At 44.4% G+C, this 13375-nt stretch overlaps 1 protein-coding gene across 1 annotated transcript in view; it reads left to right on the forward strand.

The window, feature by feature from the left end:
• Window positions 1–10726, forward strand: part of fbxl6 (F-box and leucine-rich repeat protein 6) — a 57357-nt gene extending 46631 nt beyond the window's left edge. The window contains exons 9-10 of the mRNA XM_078230545.1: window positions 1133–1373; window positions 9212–10726. Of these exons, the coding sequence (XP_078086671.1) occupies window positions 1133–1373; window positions 9212–9395 (425 nt within the window). The 3' untranslated portion in view covers window positions 9396–10726. The remainder of the gene's footprint in view (window positions 1–1132; window positions 1374–9211) is intronic.
• Window positions 10727–13375: the final 2649 nt, after the last annotated feature.

Consider the following 13375-nt stretch of genomic DNA (forward strand, 5'->3'; position numbering starts at 1 on the left):
GGATGTATATACAAAGAAAATTACAGCACAGGAACAGGCCCTTCGGCCCTCCAAGCCTGCACCGACCATGCTGCCCGACTGAACTAAAACCCCCTACCCTTCCGGGGACCATATCCCTCTATTCTCATCCTATTCATGTACTTGTCAAGACGCCACTTGAAAGTCACTATCGTATCTGCTTCCACTACCTCCCCTGGCAGCAAGTTCCAGGCATCCACTGTGTAAAAAAACCTTACCTCGTACATCTCCTTTAAACCTTGCCCCTTGCACCTTAAACCTACGCCCCCTAGTAATTGACTCTTCCACCCTGGGAAAAAGCTTCTGACTATCCACTCTGTCCATGCCTCTCAATCTTGTAGACTTCTATCAGGTCGCCCCTCAACCTCCGTCGTTCCAGTGAGAACAAACCAAGTTTTTCTAGCCTCTCCTCATAGCTAATGCCCACCATACCAGGCAACATCCTGGTAAATCTTTTCTGCACCCTCTCCAAAGCCTCCACATCCTTCTGGTAGTGTGGCGACCAGAATTGAACACTATATTTCAAGTGCTGCCTAACTAAGGTTCTATAAAGCTGCAACATGACTTGCCAATTTTTAAACTCAGTGCCCCGGCCGATGAAGGCAAACATGCCGTATGCCTTTTTGACGACCTTCTCCACCTGCATTGCCACTTCCAGTGACCTGTGTACCTGTACACCCAGATCCCTCTGCCTATCAATACTCTAAAGTGTTCTGCCATTTACTGTGTATTTCCTAGCTGTATTAGACCTTCCAAAATGCACTACCTCACACTTGTCGGCATTAAAGTCCATCTGCCACTTCTCAGCCCAAGCCTCCAACTGATCTATATCCTGCTGTATCCTCTGATGGTCCTCATCGCTATCCGCAAATCCACCAACCTTTGTGTCGTCTGCAAACTTACTAATCAAACCAGTTACGTTTTCCTCCAAAACAGGGGAGGGGGGGTTGTGGTGTGTGTGCACTGTGTTACAGAGTTCCTGAGTGTCAAATTCAAGCTAGTTCCTCACTTGAGATTGTAGCCGATATTTTCTATCACCTACACCCTCTCCTGTTGAGATGCCACAGACTAAAGGACTAAATTGCTTTCTTATGAAACTTTCTGCTTGTTTCAGACCTGGCGCGGCTGTTCCTGGGACTTTACTGTAGCACCACCACCCTACTGTTGGCTAAACATGGCTCAGAACAGATGGCATTGAAATGGAGGCATTCTTTGCAAGAACTGGATCTCACTGGGCAGTGCTACAATGAGAAGGACCTTGAGCTGGCCATGGAAATCCTAGCAGGGACTGAGGGGAACCATCTACTGCGCTCTTTGAATCTGGCTGGGACAAAGGTGTCACTAGATGCTATCAGGTATTCATGATGTGCTACTCTGTGTGGTTTCACCTTAGAAATTGTAAGAAGATTTGAAGTGAGAAAAGACCATTCAGCACATTAAAAAGGAATTGAATAGAGACTTGAACAGGGGGGTGAAACTAATGAACTTTTTTAGCCAGGTGGCAGCTCTAGGATTTGGAGATCAATTGCATTGTACTTGGATTTTATATAAGATATTCTCTGTCACCTGCTCACTAATGCTATACTATCTGGTCAATGCAATTCCCGTATGAGCAACTTAAATGTTTGCATGGAATCCCATGTGTGTTCAGGTGATGGTTTTGTTCTCCTTTCCCTTCTCCCCGAGATACTGAGCAGTATCATTAAGATCTTTATTAGGAGTATAGAGGGAGAGATGAGTTTAGCATCAGAAAGCTGTGGTGGCATGTCCAGAATACATGCCCCAGGACCATTGGCCCAAATTTGAGCCGAAATTTGGGCTTCAGGAATAAAACCAGTGAGCTGCGGACAGCAGTTGGGGCCCCTAATGCAGCTCGCCATTCAAGACCCTACAAAATTCAGTTGGCCCCAAATGTTAGCTGGCCTGGGATTAAACCCTGTCCTGGTCTGGGACAGATTTGAAATGGGCAAGAGGGTTGGGAAGGCAGAGGCATGGTATTCTCAAACTGGCAGCAGGACTTCATCTAGATTAACACTCGAACAACCAAAATATGTACTTGCCTTTACTCAGTGGCCTCACATCAAGCTTGGTTTGGCTGGTGTAGATAGAGGGAGTTTGTTGGTATAAAAGGGATTTGGTAAAACTGTAACAGAGGAAGTCGAAGGGAGAAAGAAATTCAGAAGTTTTCAAAATTAGGAAATAGTGAAAGATTGTTGCCACTGGTCCACTAGAAATGTGATGTTTTCTGTTTTGTCTTTCTGAACTTCTGAATATTCCACTACTCTGACTAAACAATGTACCTTTAGCCCAGCCAAATATCATCGTACCTGCCCCTGTGCAACATTTTCTGGTTTCTCACAGCAGCTAGTGCATAGCTTCTTGGAATAAAATTATCAATTGCTTCCAATTTCATTCTTTTGTGCCTGTGACCACTAGGATCTGGATCTGGTTGCCAATCTCATTTCAAATAACGAAAGAAAGCACTTGCATTTCTCTAGCACCCAACTGTTTACAATCTGGATCATTAACTTGGATGAAGGGACTGTATGTATGGGAGCTAAGTTTGCTGATGATATGAAAGTAAGTTGTCAAGAGGCGATGGAGTCTACAAAGGCATGAGAGGCGAAGTGAGTGGGCAAAAACATTGGCGGGTGGTGTGTAATATGGGAATATGTGAACTTGCCTACTTTGGTAGGAAGAAAATTAAAGCAGATTATCTAAATAGGGAGAGATTGCAGAACTCTGAACAAAGAACAGAACAGCACAGGAACAGGCCCTTCAGTCTACAAGCCTGCGCCGCCACATCATACCATTCCAAACTAAAGACCTTTTGCTTCTACGAGATCCGTATCCCTCTATTCATGTATCTGTCAAGATGCCTCTTAAACGTCGCTATGGTAAATCTTTCCTGTACCCTCCAAAGCCTCCACATCCTTCTGGTTGTATGGTGACCAGAACTGTACGCAATATTCCAAATGTGGCCTAACTAAAGTTCTATATACCGGCAACATGACTTGCCAATTTTTATACTTTATTTATCATCTGACAGTAAGGATACTTCAGTTGCAAGCAATTAAAGAACTAACTTCACAAAGTAGATCAAAGAAAGGTTTAATAAAGAAACTTAATTACACCACCCCTTGGGCCACACAAGTTCCCATCTGCTTTCTATTTGTACTTGGTCAGCTGACCACATCATTTTGCCGTTGGTTACATTATCTACTGGGTCAGCTGGTCAGCATCTTCCCATTGATTTAAATTATAACAGATTCCAATGTTATCATTGGTTACATTATAACATATGCCCCGACCGATGAAGGCAAGAATGCCATATGCCTTCTTGACCACCTTATCCCACTTGTGTTGCCACTTTCAGGGAACTGTGGATCTATGTACGCCCAGATCCCTCTGTATGTTAATACTTCTAAGGGCACTGCCATTTACTGTATACTTCCCTCCTGCATTAGACCTTTCAAAATGTATCACCTCGCATTTGTCTGGATTAAATTCTATCTGCCATTTCTCTAGTCTATTTATATCTTGCAATCCTTGCTAGCCGCAACTCCCCCAATCTTTGTCTCATCTGCAAACTTACAAAATAATTCTCCAAATCATTCATATATAACAACAGGGATCCCAGCACTGATCCCAGCACTAATCCCTGCGGAACACCACTGGTCACAGATCTCCAGTCAGAAAAACACCCTTCAATCGCTTTGATCAAGCCAGCTCTGTATCCATCTTACCAGCTCACCGCGGATCCCATGAGGGACCATGTCAAAGGCTTTGCTGAAGTCCATGTAAACAACATCCACCACCCTGCCCTCATTAATTATCTGTCACTTCCTCAAAAAACTCAATCAAGTTTGTGAGACATGACCTCCCCCGCGCAAAGCCATGCCGCCTATCACTAATAAGTTCATACTTTTCCAAATGTGAGTAAATCCTGTCTCTAATATTATTCGGCCACTGATTCAAACTCTTTCCAAGCATTCCAGTTTCATGTGACAACAAGGACAGTAGTGGACTCTTAATTCTCTTAACAATCTTCCTTTAACACTTTAGGTACCAAACTCAAATTTACAACCGTTGCAACACAACTCTTTAGCTGAACTTTAACTGAAAATAGATACTACCCGGTTTAAATGGACAGGGTCGCTTTCAATGTAGTATCTATCCTCGTGCTCTTCTCTGAAGATGTTCTTCAGGGCATTTCTTGCGACGGTTGATCTCTAAAATTATTGTTGGAGCCAAAGGACTGAAACATCTCCTCTTATCCACAAATGGTTGCAACTTTCCAGAAGGTTCGGTGGCATCCAGCCAATGATCTAACCGGAAACCAATCACATTGCTCGAACAGCCAATGGAATTACTTGAAAACGACTCCATAACGCTCCCCCAAGCCTGCATGTAGGACACACAGCCTTAATGGGTTAACCTATAAACCTCGGTGCCATAGTGTCTAACTCCAGCTAAACAGCTCCCCATATTTGGTCAACACAGGAAGCTTCAAATCATAGCACCCAGACCAGGTCATGGCTCACAGTAACTCTGCAGATTGCATCTGTTTTTATTTGCCTCTTGACCAAAAATCCCAGCATGTTTAGTTCTGTTACACCATTGCTCCTTAAAGCCAATATTGCCATTATTGTTGTTACAATCATTGTTATAGTCGTTCTTTCTCTGTCTACACTAAGAATCCCCTCCAATAATTTCCTTACCGCTGATGTAAGGCTCACCGGCCTGTAATTTCCAGGATTATCCCTGTTGCCCTTTTTGAACAAAGGAACAATATTGGCTATTCTCCAGTTCTCTGGGACCTCTCCTGTGACTAAAGAGGATCCATCCATACAAGGCCCCAGCAATTTCCTCCCTTGCCTCCCTCAGTATTTTGGGATATATCCCATCAGGTCCTGGGGACTTGTCTACCTTAATGCTTTTCAAAACACCCAACACCCTTTTTATATCGACATGCCCTAGAATATCAACATATCCCTCTCTAGACTCACCATCCACCATGTCCTTCTCCTTGTCAATACCGATGCAAAGTATTCGTTAAGAATCTCACCTACTTCCTCCATCTCCATACATAAATTCCCTCCTTTGTCCCTGATTGGACCTACCCTTTTGCTTTTTAATTTATTATTGTCACATGTACTGCGAGTCTGTGATAGGTATGTCCCTGTCAGGCAAGGAGGAATTGGTAGGGCTAGGGAACCGTGGTGCACCAAAAAAGTTTCTTTGTTGGTTAAAAAGAAAAAGGAGGCTTATGTTCGGATGAGACGTGAGCACTCGGGTAGTGCACTAGAAAGCTTTAGATTGGCTAAGAGGGAGTTGAAGAGCGAGCTTAGAAGGGCTAAAAGGGGACATGAGAAGACTTTGGCGGATAGGGTTAAAGAGAATCCTAAGGCGTTCTATAGGTATGTCAAGAACAGAAGGTTGGTTAGGGCAAGTTTAGGGCCAGTTATAGATGGCAGAGGGAAGTTATGTGTGGAACCGGAGGAGATTGGTGAAGCATTGAACCAATATTTCTCTTCGGTGTTCACGCAAGGGGACATGAATATAGCTGAGGAGGACACTGGGTTGCAAGGGAGTAGAATAGACAGTATTACAGTTGATAAGGAGGATGTGCAGGATATTCTGGAGGGTCTGAAAATAGATAAATCCCCTGGTCCGGATGGGATTTATCCAAGGATTCTCTGGGAGGCAAGAGAAGTGATTGCAGAGCCTCTGGCTCTGATCTTCAGGTCGTCGTTGGCCTCTGGTATAGTACCAGAAGATTGGAGGTTAGCGAATGTTGTCCCATTGTTTAAGAAGGGGAACAGAGACTTCCCCGGGAATTATAGACCGGTGAGTCTCACTTCTGTTGTCGGCAAGATGTTGGAAAAAATTATAAGGGATAGGATTTATAGTTATTTGGAGAGTAATGAATTGATAGGTGATAGTCAGCATGGTTTTGTGGCAGGTAGGTCGTGCCTTACTAACCTTATTGAGTTTTTTGAGAAAGTGACCAAGGAGGTGGATGGGGGCAAGGCAGTGGACGTGGTATATATGGATTTTAGTAAGGCGTTTGATAAGGTTCACCATGGTAGGCTTCTGCAGAAAATGCAGATGTATGGGATTGGGGGTGATCTAGGAAATTGGATCAGGAATTGGCTAGCGGATAGGAAACAGAGGGTGGTGGTTGATAGTAAATATTCATCATGGAGTGCGGTTACAAGTGGTGTACCTCAGGGATCTGTTTTGGGGCCACTGCTGTTTGTAATATTTATTAATGATCTGGATGAGGGTATAGTTGGGTGGATTAGCAAATTTGCTGATGACACCAAAGTCGGTGGTGTGGTAGACAGTGAGGAAGGGTGTCGTAGTTTGCAGGAAGACTTAGACAGGTTGCAAAGTTGGGCCGAGAGGTGGCGGATGGAGTTTAATGCGGAGAAGTGTGAGGTAATTCACTTTGGTAGGAATAACAGATGTGTTGAGTATAGGGCTAACGGGAGGACTTTGAATAGTGTGGAGGAGCAGAGGGATCTAGGTGTATGTGTGCATAGATCCCTGAAAGTTGGGAATCAAGTAGATAAGGTTGTTAAGAAGGCATATGGTGTCTTGGCGTTTATTGGTAGGGGGATTGAATTTAGGAGTCGTAGCGTTATGTTGCAACTGTACACAACTCTGGTGCGGCCGCACTTGGAGTACTGTGTGCAGTTCTGGTCCCCACATTACAGGAAGGATGTGGAGGCTTTGGAGAGGGTGCAGAGGAGGTTTACCAGGATGTTGCCTGGTATGGAGGGGAGATCCTATGAGGAGAGGCTGAGGGATTTGGGATTGTTTTCGCTGGAAAGGCGGCGGCTAAGAGGGGATCTTATTGAAACATATAAGATGATTAGAGGTTTAGATAGGGTGGATAGTGATAGCCTTTTTCCTCTGATGGAGAAATCCAGCACGAGGGGGCATGGCTTTAAATTGAGGGGGGGTAGTTATAGAACCGATGTCAGGGGTAGGTTCTTTACCCAGAGGGTGGTGAGGGATTGGAATGCCCTGCCAGCATCAGTAGCAAATGCGCCTAGTTTGGGGGCGTTTAAGAGATCCGTAGATAGGTTCATGGACGAAAAGAAATTGGTTTAGGTTGGAGGGTCACAGTTTTTTTTTAACTGGTCGGTGCAACATCGTGGGCCGAAGGGCCTGTTCTGCGCTGTAATGTTCTATGTTCTATGTTCTATGTATTGGGATACAGTGAAAAGTATTGTTCCTTGTGCGCTATATAGACAAAACATACCATACATAGAGAAGGAAACGAGAGGTGTTACAATCATAGCTAGGGTGTAGAGAAAGATCAACTTAATATGTGATAGGCACATTCAAACGTCTCATGGCAGCAGGGAAGAAGCTGTTCTTGAGTCGTTTGGTACGTGACCTCAGAGTTTTGTACCTTTTTCCCGTATCATCCCTAGCTACCCACCGCGTTGTGTTAGGGAGTGAATTCCAGGGTTTTGACCCAGTGACCGTGACGGAACAGTGATACATTTCCAAGTCAGATGGTCAGTGCGTTGGATCTTATGAGGAAAGGTTGAACAGGTTGGGCCTATACCCATTGGAGTTTAGAAGAATGCAAGGTAATCTTCCGAAACATTTAGGATCCAGAGGGGAGTTAGTAGGTGGATATTGAGAAGAGATGTAGTTTAAGAATATGAGGTCGCCCATTTAAGATAGAGATGAGCAGAATTGTTTTCTCCGAGGGCTGTTGTCTGTGGAATTCTCCAGCAAGGTTGGATCATTGTTGAAGGCTGAATTAGACAGATTTTTGATAGACAAGGGAGTGCTTGGTTATGGAGGAGCAGACAGGAAAGTGGAGTTGAAACCACAGCTAAATCAGCTTGGTCTTATTGAATGGTGCAGAGCAGGCTAAAAGTATTGAATGGCCTACTCCTGTTCCCAAGTCCTGTATTCCTCTGATGAACCTAGGATCCTCCAGCATGCCTGCCAGTACAAAGTTTAGTCATGTAAAATTCAGTCTGGAGTTACTTCAATGATACTTCCCGCAGTGCAGTGCTAACTTTGCACTTGTCCTGCACTACGGAAATTATAAAATCATAAGAATGATTACAGCACAGAAGGCGGCCATTTGATTTGTTCTGTTGATGCCAGTTGTCTGTATTAACAACTCTCGTCTTTCAACTAAACCAAGCTTAGGGCGTCAACCATTCCCTGGTTCAAAGGTCAAGACATTGTCTTGGGCAATCAGAGTCAACCTGCCTATTTGAATAAAAGCTTGGCAATGAACTGTTTCCTGTTGCATTCTCTATGGCAACACCTGAGGTATATATTGCTGTTCCCGTTACTGCTGGTATTCTTGCAAACAATCCTAATGAGACAAAAAGCTTCAAAAGCATGTCTCTTTTCTCAGCTCTCGTCTGGCTGTTTAGAGAGGTTTGTGGGGGGGGTGCTCCTTTACTCAAAAAGTTAACATGCAAATATCACCAGCAATTAGGAAGGCAAATGCATGTTAGCTTTTATTGCAATGGGTTACTAGGGATAGGACAGGAAAGTGGGGTTGATGTAGGTGTTCAGCCATGATGGGTGGCACAGTGGTTAGCACTGCTGCCTCACAGCGCCAGGGACCTGGGTTCAAATCTGGCCTTGAGTCTGCGTGGAGTTTGCATGTTTTCCCTGTGTTGGCGTGGATTTCTTCCAGGGTGCCCAGGTTTCCTCCACAGTCCAAAGATGTGCGGGTTAGGTGGATTGGTCATGCGAAATTGTCCCTTAGTGTCAGAGAGATTAGTGGGGTAAATTAGTGGGGTTACGGGAATAGGGCCTGTTGTCGGTGCAGGCTGAATGGGCTGAATAACCTCATTCTGTACTGTCGGGATTATATAATCTTACTGAATGGTTATAGGAAAACTTGCTCCTGTTTAGTTCTTGTGTATAAAAGCGTGTTCTGGTAGGGTTGGATGTAGAGAAGAGGGTAGGAGGTTCATGCTCAGCATTAGCACTGTTGTGGATGATTAAGCAGAATGATTTATTTCTGTGTTATATATTTAATGCTGTTAAACCGGTCTCTCCTCCCGGCCCCCCAGATGTTGAATGCTCTCCTGTGGATCTTAATTCTCGATGGAAATCTCTGATTTCCTGCTTGCTATTTCTGGTCATTGGAATAACATTTGCTTTTCCTTTCCTGCCCCTTGCCCCTGTCCTGTAGAGTGGTGGTGAGCAGCAGCCCCAATTTGATCTACCTGAATCTGACGTCCTGCCGCTGCCTTCCCCGCGGGATGAAGCGCATCTACCGAGGTCAGGATGAAATCTCCCAGTTTGTCAACCGGTTGCTGGGCGGCATGGAGAAGGGCAGTCCAGCAGCGAACGTGGATCACAAGGGGCGGTTGTGAAGCAAGTGGCCTGCTCGTGGACACCAGCAACAGCCATACTGCAAATTCAATGGATGATGTGACGGACTCACTTTCTTAAACAAAATGCATGCGCGTGTGTGTATGTGCGTGCGTGTGAATGTGTATGTGTTCGCACACGCGTGTGTAACTCCAGCTCCTTCCATAAAGTTCAAAGCACAATCAGTAAATAAAAGATAAAAAATGTCAACTGTACTCCAGTTGCTACCGGTAAACTGAAACAACCATTGTCAGAAAACATCTCGGAGCAATAGATATGTGAAGCAGACAGGAGGAGAAAGGGTTGTTCTGTGCTCAGATGCTTTGGTGACATTGAGGAAAAGTTACAAGGTTAATTTGACTTTAAAATTCAGTTTGAATGTCCAGACCGGTTACATTGTAAATGAGACTGATGTGAAGCGCAATGTAAGGGCTCTTTTGAGATTGTATATATTGTAGTGTCCCTGAGTCACTGAATGTAAACTGGGGCCCAGTTTTGCAGCCCAACAAGGGCCCTGTACAATTTTTTAAGCAGATTTTTCTGAACACTGCAGGGGAAATAAATGTCCAGTGCCTTAAGGTGTTTCTTTTTCTGTACATTCCACCCTCTCCCATCCCCACTCTTTAAGTGGAGGCTAATTATTCTTTCGATGGTGCTAATTGCATTTCTACATTTGGGTGAAAGAGCAAAGGCCGTTCTTGTAAAGACTTAAATCATGGTGTATTACTGAAAATATGAACTCAAAATTTAAAAATGTGTTTTGAATGTTTGGGGCTGTTGCAGTTTTTATTCTCAGGAAAAGTAGGTAACTTTCCCAACTGGGGAAGCAACAGAGCGGCTCGGGTGCTAATCTTCCCTTGATTACATTGAGCTCACCCTGGTCAGCAACTCGCCATGTCTCATTTCATTTAACAACCACTACTCTGGAGTTTGGAGTCAGGTGTGGAGGGAGGGTAAGAGAGAGCAAAATTGTTTTCAGGTCTTCAAACTCCTGCTCCAGAAACTTGGGCAAAGCATAAGACTGAACATGGCAGTTGTTACTCCTGCTCTCTCTCTCTCATCACATTGTGATTGGCAACATATCCAAGAACTGAGTGGCTATAATCCTGGTAAATTGTTCCACGAGGCGGAGGAGGCACAGGGTGGTGGGTGGGGGGGGCTCAGTGAGAATGGGAGACCATTCCAAACTAGATGCTAAACCAGTGATTGGTGCTTTTATGATCTTGCCATGTACGTTCTACAATGTTTTTTGACTAATACTAATAACGTGAATGTAGAAACCAATAAATGAAATATGTAAATGTGATTATGTAATTAAATATTTGTAGAACTTAAAACGTTTCATTATTTCTGTTTGTCACTGACTGGAACTGTGGCCAATAAATTAAGCAGAATATGAAAATGTAAAGTTTTGATCCAGCAAAGGAGGAGAAAGTTCCAGAAGGATTAATAATCAAAGGATGTTTATTGACACGTGGAACCTTTTTTTGATGGTGAGATTTAATTTGGGATGTAATGCTGAAGTGGAAAACCTTACACTGTGCAGGGGTGTGGGATAGTGTGTTTGATCCATTGGAGAGTGCTATTAAAGAGAAGGCATGTGCATGGTGGGCTGAATGGTCATGTGCTGTATCAATCTGCTTTAATAGTACAAACCATGCAGGTTTCTGTTGCTATGCTAGAGCTGTCATTTAGTTGGTGCCGCTGATGATCCCTAGTGGAAAATCTACTCTGATCAACTTTGGCCTGGGGCATGTGGCAAGTCATAGATGGAGCTGAAAATTAGTAGTTACAATCGTTCCAACCCTGGTGTCCCATTCACCTTCAGGATGCCGGTGCTTCCAATGCTTCCTCTGTTACTATGATTATTGTTAACTAATACTTCACACTCTTCAACTACAATGTCTGCATCATCCCTCTCATTAGTAAAGACAGACAAAGTACTCATTGAGAACCCTGCCCAAATCTTCTGAATCAATAAGTAAGTTAGCATGGACATCTCTGATCCCTCACCTTGGTTATTTTTGGAGTATTTTTCTAATGACAGTGATCAGGAACGCTTAAATAATTTAGAAGCAAAAAGTCTTCAAGCACATGGTCTGCATATCAAGAAAGGTGTGACTTTTTCCAAACGTCAGTCCATTATTTGAGTCATGTTATTGATCAAAAAGGTCTACGTTAAACACCTAGAAAGATGGAAGCTATTTTAGAAGAACCACTTCTGACGAATGTGACACAATTGAGGTCTTTTCTAGCATTAGTAAATTATGGCAAATTTGTTCTGAACATAGCTGCATTATTGAAGTCATTGCATCATTTACTGTGTGAAACAGCTGTCAAAGATGCTTTGTAGAAGTCTGAAATATCAGATCATTTTTAATCCAAAACTACCATCACTGCTTGCTTGAGGCACTTCACCATATGGAGTAGGGGCAGTAGTTTCACATATGTCTTTGGGAGAAGAATGACCAATAATATCCAAAGATATGGGGTTAGGTGGTTTGGCAATGCTAAATTGCCCCTTAGTGTCAGGAAGACTATCAGGGTAAATAGTTGTCGGTGCAAACTCAATGGGCCTCCTTCTGCTCTAGGGATTCTATGATAGGCAAAGGGATCTGAGTGTACAGGTACACAGGTGGCAATGCAGGTGGAGAAGGTAGTCCAGAAGGCATACGGCATGCTTGCCTTCATCGGCCGGGGCATTGACTTTAAAAATTGGCAAGTCATGTTGCAGCTTTATAGAACATCAGGCCGCACTTGAAATATAGTGTTCAATTCTGGTCACCACACTACCATAAAGGGTGTAGAGACGCAGAGGGACCTGGGTGTGCAAGTCCACAGATCTTTGAAGGTGACGTCACAGGTGGAGAAGGTGGTGAAGAAGGCAGATGGCATGCTTGCCTTATAGGACGGGGCATAGCGTATAAAAGTTGGGGTCTGATGTTGCAGATGTATAGAACGTTGGTTCGGCTGCATTTGGAATACTGCGTCCAGTTCTGGTCACCACACTACCAGAAGGACGTGGAGGCTTTGGAGAGAGTACAGAGGAGGTTTACCAGGATGTTGCCTGGTATGGAGGGGCTTGGTTATGAGGAGAGATTGGGGAAACTGGGGTTGTTCTCCTTGGAAAGACGGAGGATGAGGGGAGACTTAATAGAGGTGTATAAAATTATGAAAGGCATAGATAGGGTGAACGGTGGGAAGCTTTTCCCCGGGTCGGTGGTGACGTTCACGAGGGGTCATAGGTTCAAGGTGAAGGGGGGGAGGTTTAACACAGATATCAGAAGGACATATTTCACACAGAGGGTCGTGGGGGCCTGGAATGTGTTGCCGGGCAAGGTGGTGGAGGCGGACACACTGGGAACGTTTAAGACTTATCTAGACAGCTATATGAACGGAGTGGGAATGGAGGGATACAAAAGAGTGGTCTAGTTTGGACCAGGGAGCGGCGCGGGCTAATTGTTCCTGGTTTCTCGTTTCAAGGCTTCATTCTATGATCATCTTGCTGGTGCCAGTACAGAGTGAGACTGCGGATAGTTGGGAACCTGTCTCGGGGGCAGGGAATTCATATGGTGTTCGTGGAAGTGGAAATGACTAGGGTTGGGAAGCATTTTCCGATCAGGGCCATTGTGATCTCCTGGACTCGTTTCGATCGCCTCAGGGGGTCGGAGAGGAATTTCCCAGATTTTTTTTCCCCATATTGGCCCTGGGGTTTTTCACTCTGGGTTTTTGCCTCTCCCTGGAGATCACATGGTCTGGAATGGGGGGGTGGGGGTAAGTTAATAGGTTGTAATGAACAAAGCATCGTAGCTGTGAGGGACAGCTCGGTGGATAGGATATTGGTATGTAGATAGGCTGGAAAATTGGGCGGGGATCCTGGATTCAATCCTGGACCGGGGAGCGGCGCGGGCTTGGAGGGCCGAAGGGCCTGTTCCTGTGCTGTATTGTTCTTTGTTTGTTCTTTATTAGAGGGATGTTTTTT

The sequence above is a fragment of the Mustelus asterias genome, chromosome 2 (assembly GCF_964213995.1).
Source record: "Mustelus asterias chromosome 2, sMusAst1.hap1.1, whole genome shotgun sequence".
NCBI classification, from domain to species: domain Eukaryota; kingdom Metazoa; phylum Chordata; class Chondrichthyes; order Carcharhiniformes; family Triakidae; genus Mustelus; species Mustelus asterias.